General features: G+C 40.1%; 1 protein-coding gene across 1 annotated transcript; it reads left to right on the top strand.

Annotated features, from left to right (window-relative positions):
* The first annotated feature begins 5,054 nt into the window (after positions 1-5,054).
* LOC146579357 (uncharacterized) lies at positions 5,055-9,141 on the top strand. The gene is made up of 3 exons (XM_085269299.1): positions 5,055-6,446; positions 6,538-6,690; positions 7,794-9,141. Exons 1-3 carry the CDS (start codon positions 6,275-6,277, stop codon positions 8,717-8,719), a joined length of 1,251 nt encoding a protein of 416 aa, XP_085125425.1. The 5' UTR covers positions 5,055-6,274; the 3' UTR covers positions 8,720-9,141.
* The last annotated feature ends 445 nt before the right edge of the window (positions 9,142-9,586 follow it).

The following is a 9,586-nucleotide window of genomic DNA, read 5'->3' as shown; positions in this document are numbered from 1 at the left end:
TCAAAGTGATCATAAATTCAAACTGAACTTTTAAACCAATCCATCAAGTACTGGAAGATCATCCACTAGTGATGGAAACTCATAACAGCCGTTTCATGAGCTGAAGATATTCAGAAAAAGGTGAAATAAAGTGGACCCATGGTTTTAGAGCTGCAACATATTCTGTCAATGCATATCCTTTATTTATAATTGGCCTAATGACACATAAAACATCCAGTATAGTAACAAGAGAAAATTATTGGGTGTATCATTTTCTTATGCCCTCTGTTATATAGAACAAAATGTTGAGTCTCCTTATATATCAGTCCATGGGACAGACTAGAAACTTTGCATAAACATGCTTCTCGCTGTCATCTCGGCTTCCCACTGAGTTTCATCCTTATGTCATTTTTAAGTAATGACGCTTACTGCCTCTGCTGAAACCCTTACAACAGAGTCCTCAACTCCTTTGGTGCTTTTGGGATACCAATGGTTGAAATTAAAGATGTGCAAAGATGTTAAGGTAACCTCTGTAGAAAGAGTCGACTATGTGACTATTTATGAGGTCTGGTAGTAGTAATTTGTAATTTGCCCCTCTTTGGTTATGTATGTGTGGATGAACATAATTTTATTTTGCAATTTAGGAAATTTTTTTTTTTTTTTTTTTTTTTTTTTTTTGCCTGTCCCGTTTGGCTCTTTTGCCATCAGAATTGTTGTCTAAAGGCAAAGAAAGATGCCCAACGGATTTACTTTACCAAACTGACCATCCCAGCCTTGCCGTAATGGTCCATTTGATTCACCTTTTATTGTTTATTTTATTTTCACTTGCTGAATACGGGACAGACTTGACTGGAGGAAAGAAGGGGAGAAAGAAAGAGGGAAAGAGAAACAGCTGAGAAGAGGGACGGGGGAGAAGGGCAAAAAACAAAAACCAACAGAATGAGCAGAAAAAAAAATGCATCTATCGATCACCTGGATCACCTGCTGAGAAAGAAAAAAGAAAACAAGCAGAAGAGAACAAGAGTAATAGAATAAACAACATCACAATGATATATGGGAATATGACAGTAAATACTAAATGTTAAACATTATTGTGCAGCACATAAGATCAACAGAACACAGTGTGCTTTGAGGTAGGAGCCAAAAAGGTTGTAGTTTGTGGGTGTGATCACCCGTGTGTACACCTGTGAGCATGGACGCGCTTGTTTTTGTTTTTTTAAAAGGTTCCTTCATGTAATGATCTGCTAGAGGGTGTGGGGGGGCCACAGCCCCGCCCTCCAGGGCATGAAGCAGGTATGGAGGAGATCAAAACTCCAGACATCCAGAGGCCCCCAGAACACAAGAGACCATGGAAGACCAACAGAGGGGCAGCCGCGCCACTGTCCCAGAAAGAGCTGAGGAGAGTCCCAGATGAGGGCTCACTCAGCAGCCGCGGAGCAGAAGCCAGGGGGAGTTGCAGTGACGCGCCCGTGAGCTCCGCCGGCAGCCAGCCGTGCCTGAGTGACCGGGCTCCAGGCCCCGATAAGCGGCCGCCAAGGGGTGAGCCGGTGTGTACCTGGACGCCCATCCCCAGACACAAAGAACCACCAACGCACCGATGTCTGAGGGAGTCCGCCACTGGCAGGGGAAGTGTTATAAGGTTTACGATTGTAAGAGTGTGGATTATTTTTGCTTACACGCTGTTTCTATGTATACATCCCCAGCTCTTATGGTGAAATTGATGGTTTACTGCCATTAAACCTTCAAAACGTCATCAGTAAAGTGTCATCCTTCATTCGGGGGGGTTCGCTACAATATGTATGTGTGTGTGTGTATATATATATATATATATATATATATATATATATATATATATATATGTATATATATATATATATATATATATATATATATATATATATATATTTATTTATTTATTTATTTATTTATTTATTTATTTTTAAAGTATGAAATCAATAGAAAATTAACTCCAGAATCCAAAGGTCTTGAACAATATGAAAAGAAATAGCATGACACCGAGGCAAAGACTTGACAACCAGATATGAGGAGGAGAGTTACCCTGAGGGGGAAATTTACAAATTCCAGCAGCCTGGATGAATTTGAGGACGTTCTTTTCCTTTGACTCACCTTTTTCAGACTGAAGACATGCTATTATGTTTTATCTGTTTTTATTTTTCAGTTACAGAAGAAATGCATTGAATAAAACAAAGTTTAATATTGATTAGTCTGAGCTGGATTATTATTATTATCATCATCACAGCATTCATTTAAGCAGATTTCTAAAAAGCCAGCAGGATAAAACAGAGTGAGACTTTGTGCCGATGTAGAGCTGCATGACTGTGCTTAAAGTGCCACTAAGTATACATCAAGACTAAATATAAGCACTTAATGGCATTCTGTGTTTTACAAGCTGTTTATTGAAAAAAACAACTTTAATGTTCTGATTGAGTTAGCTTATTTTTGTAGAAAATCAGGGGCTTCCTTCATTTCCTGAGTCATCATTGCTTATATCTTCATCCTTTTTCAGTGAGTGAAGTAAGGGACTTTTCCAGCGCAGTGTTTAGAGTGCTTCATTTGGTGAAAGCTCATAATGCACATTTCAGATAACTAATAAATAATTCAGATCTAAGGATATTGATGGAATAAAAGGCACACAGTTATGTGCTCAATGTTCTGCTAAATCCTCAATACAAACATATTACGCTGCAATGTAATGAACACGGTTACACAAAGACTGTCTGCAAATATTTACTAAACCGTTCTATGTACTACAGCATGCACGTAATGGTAAACATACTGGGTGCAGAATTAATTTAACTCAGCGGTCCCAGACCAGTTTATGTCCGACAATATTTTCACGGATCAATACAACAAAATAAAACCAGTACCGCTACCAGAAAATTGAAGCTTTATTCATAACACACGGGAAAAGACCCAGGGAAACAGAGTTAATGATAAACACGTTAAAAACAACAACTATAAAAACCCTGAAAACCATAAATTTCACACCCGAGCCTCAGCTCTCGCGGCACCTGTCTGTGGCTAATAAATACTGGTGCTTGTCAGGCCACCTGAGTCCAAAAACTGGTGGTAACATAGCCAGAAATAAAATTTATATTTACTGAACTGTAAAGCTTAAGTCACGTAAATCACTAGTATTTCAAAACGAGTCTGTTAAATATTCCTGATTTATCTGGATGCAGCAGACACAAGATACTCCAATAATAGTCGTCTGTATATAAAATGATACTGAGCTAAAGTATTAATATTTACCACAGAAGGTAAAGAAAGCTTCTCCAGATGAAACCCAAGCCAAATGAAGCCTGTCGGTGTAATGGTCACCCTTGAACTTTTTCACCAGTGCAAGTGCAATGCAGTAGTTGAGAAATGTGTACAGAAGAAAAGATAACTACTATGAAAAATTATTCACTTTTACACAGATTTTTTCTTCTTTTACAGTCTTGGCTTATTAATTCTGAATGAAACCTATAAAAACTTTGTGATCTGTTTTCCTGTTTTTCTTCACAGGAAACCAGACTGATAGTCACTCCGTTCTCTCCAGCTCTCTGTATTTCATCAATATAACCATTCTGACCTTTAACCCTTTCCATTTTGAAATATGATGTGTGGAGCGTAAAACCATTGTGTTTATTACTGATGATATACCAATGAAAGCACTGTAAAGTCCCCTTCAGTTTGAACTCTCAGTAAACTTGATCCAACACTGGAAAATCACATAGATCAGCACTAGATGACAATTTATTGTTGTTCTCATTTCATGCGTCACGTCTTTGAGAAGGATCGCATCTCACAACATATAGACTGTTCTGAGCATGAGTGATCAATATATAATGTCTGTTTGTTTTATTTATGGGACTTCATTAAAGCTTTTTATTCCCACATTTTCACTCTGAACATAATGGAAGATGGACTGTGCTCTGTTAATGGGAGATGTTTTTGCAAGGGAGTGAGATAATCAAGTCTTATGGCTCAGAGTAATGGTGGTAATCAGAGGGCACGAAAGTCCCTGTTTTTCTGATGAGATCATGAGGGGGATTTGACATAAAGAGTGGGTGAGTGAACCACTCTATAAAACTGAGAGCCCTTGATGTAAGGAAGTTCACTTTCGGTTGTGCTCTGGTCTGTGTCTCTACAGCTTGATCTCCTCCTTTTTGTCTGTTTTGTCTTTTTTAGTTTTCTTGGTGTATTGAAAGTTTCTTTCAGTGAACTATTCTCCATATTAATGTTTCATCTCCTGTGGAGTTTTTTTTCTTTGCATGCTTAAAAAAATGCTTGTAACATCTGGCTTGATTTTTTTTGTTTGTTCAACAGCTGACCACTGACAGCAAATTTTCTGTTTCCTTTGCTCTGACATATTTACCAGCTGAAGGACTGGTGTAATCTCAAAACTTCAAAGACCAGAGAGGAAAAACTCAGAATCTGAAGCTGAAACACACTTTGATTTTCTGTGGAGAAAGAGAAACCAGCATATTTACTGCTGCAAAGAGGACAACAAAGAACATCTCACTATGGATCTCTGAATTCCAGGAGAACTCGGGCTCTCGTCATGATAAGGTGATGAAGATTTTCTTTTTTTACTGATCAACAGAGTATCTGTTAGGTCTGCATAATGGATAAACATAAATGCCATGAAACAGTCCAAGCTGCAGCAGAAAGGAAGAATGATGTTTTACACTCAGCAGCAGAGCCAGAGACCAGAGCTGGATTCTTAAGATATTTGCATAAAATTACACTGAATCCAAACACAGCACATAAAGAGCTCGTACTATCTGAAGGGAACCGAAAAGCAACATTAAAAGAAGGCGGACAGTTTTACTCTTGTCATCCAGAGAGATTCACTGAATATGAACAAGTGCTGAGCAAAGAGAGTCTGACTGGACGTTGTTACTGGGAGGTGGAGTGCAGAGGAGGAGCAGTTTATGTAGCGGTCGCATACAAGAATTTCAGCAGAACAGGAGGTTTATATCACTGTGGATTTGGACTAAATGAGAAATCTTGGGCATTACGTTGTGACACAGACAGTTATATATTTTACTACAACAAAGTCCAAACTGTCCTCTCAGGTCCTCGGTCCTCCAGAGTAGGAGTGTACCTGGATCACAGAGCAGGTATTCTGTCTTTCTACAGCGTCTCTGAAACCATGACTCTCCTCCACAGAGTCCAGACCACATTCACTCAGCCGCTCTATGCTGGACTTGGTCTTGTGTGTTATGGAGTCACTGCTGAGTTCATTCAAGTTGAGACTGAAACACTGGGTGGACTGAGCTTTTGCTGTTGTGGCCCCAAAATTAAGGAATAACTTGCCCCTCCATGTTAGGCTGGCCCCAACACTTGAGATTGTTAAATCACGTGAAAAACTTTTTTCCAAGGCATTTGATTAGTAGTACCATTCAGTTTTTGGTCACTTTTAATCTTCTTTAGTTTGTTCATTTTATTTATTGCATATTTTATTTTATTCATTTTTACTATTTTTTATTTATTTATTTTATTGTTATTGTATTTTCTTTTTCTGTGTAATGATTGGTTTTCTAACTTTTATCACTGTTTTTCACTGGAAAGTACTTTGGTCAAACATGTTGTTTTTAAAGTGCTCTATAAATAAAGTTGGATTGAAGTAAAACAAATAGGTTTATCTTGAACCCTGATTTTCAGAGTGTGCCTCAGGGAAATCCAGCCCTCCTACAAAAGAGTGCACAAAGGTATTAGTATGTGCAAACTCATTCGGGGTCGGAGTGGGTGGGCTGTCCCATCTCGCTTCCATCGCAAAAAACGAAGTTCAAAAAGACTGAAAACAAACGTGCAATAAAGTCACAAATTTAAGAAATGCCAGAGGGTTTTTTTTCTCAACGTGGCCCTAAATCTCCTTTGTAGAGAGAGCCACACACCAAACGCACAAAGCGTTTACTGAATCAGTCACGTGGTACGGCCGAACGTCAACACGAAGGTCATCAAAACGAGCCCGACACAGACGTCTGTCATTTTTTCCCTGTCCACGTTTCACTCCAGTAGGTGGCAGCAATACACCTGTAAGCTGGTTTGCCAACTGCCATCAAGCTCAGAAGAAGGAGAAGGAAGGAAGTGGAGGGGCAAGTGTGGCTGTTTGAGTGGAGCGGTGTGTGCAGACATGGCTGCTTTTTAACGAAGCGGACTGAAGTCGGAAGAGAGACACAAACTAAAGTATCAATCCCGTCACATCAGTGTGGATCTGATACCAGCGTCTGTATCGCTTCTATCGATGCTTGTATCGATCCGCTCAGCCTGAGTTGAAGCAGCGATGAGTTCAGTTCAGTATCTGAGAGAGTTCATCAAGGAGAGACTAACTGCTGTTTGTGAAGAAATCTTCTCAGAGGTTCAAAAAACCATCGTCCAGTATGAGGAGGAGATCAACCGTCAGCACAGACTGCTGGATATCAGCCGGAAACCCGACAGAAACTCACACATCATAGGTATGGACATGTTTTTAACTCTGTGCTGTTCAAGCTCAGATTCTTCAGTGTTTGGTTGATTGGTGATAAATCTGAATCTTTGTTCCTCAAGACCCCCTACAACAACACAACTGTAAGGAAGAGGAGGACCCAGAGCCTCCACAGATTTACGAGGAACAGGAGGAACTCTGCAGCAGTCAGGAGGGAGAGCAGCTTGGACTGCTGGAGACCATCTGTGAACCTGATATAATGTCACACAGAATAGGTATGTAAACTGTGATGGTAGTAATAAAAATGAATTAGGCCTGCAGCTATTGATTATTCTATCAAATAATGGATTAATTGGATAAGAAGTACTTTTGTCTCATTAATGTACAATAATAAATATTATAAAGAGAAAAAACACTTTCAGAGTGAACAGAGTGAACAGAGGCTTGTTAGGTTGGACACTGAAGTATTATTATTATTAAATAAAATCTACACCATCAAAACATCTTGTTCTCTTTTCAACAGCACAAAACTGTCCTTTGATTAAAATCAGAAAGTCTTCCAAGAGGACAAAAGAATTTTTTATGCCATAGTTTAGATTGCAGATATCTATATGAAATATTTGGCTTTGATCCTTGACTGTACTTGAAATTAACCTAAATACTAAGAGAAAGATCACGTGTGTCCTGCATGAGGATAGGGATTTGTGTTGGTGTGTGGGGCTGTAGCCTGTAAGTTTATATAAATCCAAAAGTAATGTAATGAACAGTGTAACGAATAACTCCTTCCAGGTGGAAATAACTGTAACAATGACCTGACACACACAGTGTTTGACGTGTTGTTTTCTTTTCTTTTGCTTGGTTTAGCAGTTCGCGTTTTTGGTTTAAGGCACTCTCGAGCCAGGAGTCAGCTCCCTCCGCAGCTCCTGCACTGCACACACTCCTGTCAGTCTCACCTGTTACTATATATATGGAGAGAGTCATTAGTCAGCACACACACCTGTCCCCTCTGCTGCCCTGACACCGCCTCAAGAGTTCACTGCACCACCCTTCCACTGCAGCGGGGCAGAGACCACACCCCTCCCATAGTAGCATACTGCATTACTTTAAAGAACGGTTATGAAATGCCTTCGACATGCACACACATGCAATTAATTTGCATGTATGTAATGCCTTTGATATGCTGCTTGGAGATAGTCGGGACTCTCAAAGTGGAGCCAGTGAGAACCTAATAACAATAAGAGAACCATTAAAAATTTGAATCGTTAAGTGATTTGAGAATGGAATTGGAACAGCTAAATCCTCATCAAATCTGATCACTACTGAGGGGTCAGATCAAATGTTTTCTCAACAGCTTGTTTTTCTGCATTTGTCTCTTCAGACCTCCAACAGCAGCATGTTGGTGAGGAAGAGGAGGGTCTGGGTGAGGAAGAGGAGGGTCTGGATGAGCAGCAGGTCTGTAACCAGGAGAGGAACTCCAGTCTGGACCAGGAGGACCCAGAGCCTCCACAGATTAAAGAGGAACAGGAGGAGCTCTGCAGCAGTCAGGAGGGAGAGCAGCTTGGACTGAAGCAGGAGGCTGATGCTTTAGCAGACAACACTGCTGCTTCAGAGAGTCAAACTGAAGCAAGGGAAAAGTCTCTACAGTGTGACACTTGTGGGAAAACGTTTCAGTATAAATGCTTACTGGCTGCACATTTGACAGTCCACACAGGAGAGAAACGGTTTCCTTGTAGCAAATGTGGCAAAAAATTCAGTCAGCTGACACGCTTGAAAAATCACATGAGAATTCACACAGGTGAGAAGTCGTATCCTTGTAGCACCTGTGGAAAAGAATTCAGTAAAAAATCAGCTCTAAAATCTCACGCGAGAGTTCACACAGGCGAGAAGCACCATTGTTGTAGCATCTGTGGGGAAAGTTTCATCTGGAATATGCAGTTAATACGGCACAGGAGAATTCACACAGGTGAGAAGCCATATTTTTGTGGTACCTGTGAGAAGAGATTCATTCGGAAGATACAGTTAAAGGATCACATGAGAATTCACACTGGCGAGTGTCCGTACTCGTGTAACAGCTGTGGGGAAAAGTTTATTGACCTATCAGCATTGAAAGCTCACGTGAGAATTCACACAGATGAGAAGTCGTATCCTTGTAGCACCTGTGGAAAAGAATTCAGTAAAAAATCAGCTCTAAAATCTCACGCGAGAGTTCACACAGGCGAGAAGCACCATTGTTGTAGCATCTGTGGGGAAAGTTTCATCTGGAATATGCAGTTAATACGGCACAGGAGAATTCACACTGATTAACTGTTTCATGCTTAGAGAATATGGGGACAGCTGCGAGTTATAGCAGTGTGCTGGTGGTAGAGCCGACACAGAGGAGCAGCCTTTTGCAGGAGTCTGCTCCTGTTGTGTAGACTTGTTCTTTGTTTATTATCCAGGGATCGAGTTCTGTTATTGTTCTACTGAAGCCTCGTCTTTTTCTTTTTTAATCAAAGCAAGAGTAACCAAAGCTGAGTGTGTTCATTCAGGTTTTTAAGTCTCAGACAAACATCTGGTTTTAGTTTTTATATATACTTGAATATATTGTCTCACAGTCACACCGTGTAATGATTTTCAGGCACGGTACTTGGACTTTGCTGTTGTTGTTGTTGTTTTTTAATATAAAAAAATCCAGCTGTGTCTGCTAAATGCAGAATAAACTAAATAAAGATTACCTTCAAACTTCTTTTGACAGAGTTTCACTTTCAGGAGGAAAATGTTTTAATAAGTCACTTATTGTGAATTACAAAGTCTGTGGCACAAGAAATCCAACAGCAAATGTCTTCTGCCTGTTGTAGCTGCTACTAGGAGTGTTTATTTGTTGTAGGGTGACATGTTATCAGAACGAGTGCATAATCAGCTCAAACCTGTCTGTCTAGAACACTTCCCTGTGGCGCAATGGACAATCATCTGACTATGGATTTAAAAAAATCCAGGTTCAACTTCTGGCTGCTTTAGTCTCTTTGCGGCCTCCCTTTGAGGGCGAGAACACACTTTATGGACATGTAGATACTGGGTAAGGGAGAGATGCTGGTGCTATTAATCGTTTGGATTCAAATGAAGGTTAGAACAGCAGCTCTAATGTCTTGTGTGGATCTAACTGTATACTGAAAATATCACAGTGTCACGTCA

This window comes from Mchenga conophoros, linkage group LG3 (genome assembly GCF_057382185.1).
Source record: "Mchenga conophoros isolate Kocher_MC1m ecotype Shallow Benthic linkage group LG3, M_conophoros_male_GT1.1, whole genome shotgun sequence".
NCBI lineage: Eukaryota > Metazoa > Chordata > Actinopteri > Cichliformes > Cichlidae > Mchenga > Mchenga conophoros.
This window is presented reverse-complemented; position numbering and strand designations above follow the sequence as displayed.

What these genes read in the sequence shown, in the direction of transcription:
- LOC146579357 (XM_085269299.1), top strand. Translation starts at nt 6,275, where the DNA reads ATGAGTTCAGTTCAGTATCTGAGAGAGTTCATCAAGGAGAGACTAACT. An exon ending in CAGAAACTCACACATCATAG is followed by an intron (nt 6,447 to 6,537) that starts GTATGGACATGT and finishes TTGTTCCTCAAG; the next exon opens with ACCCCCTACAACAACACAAC. An exon ending in TATAATGTCACACAGAATAG is followed by an intron (nt 6,691 to 7,793) that starts GTATGTAAACTG and finishes TTGTCTCTTCAG; the next exon opens with ACCTCCAACAGCAGCATGTT.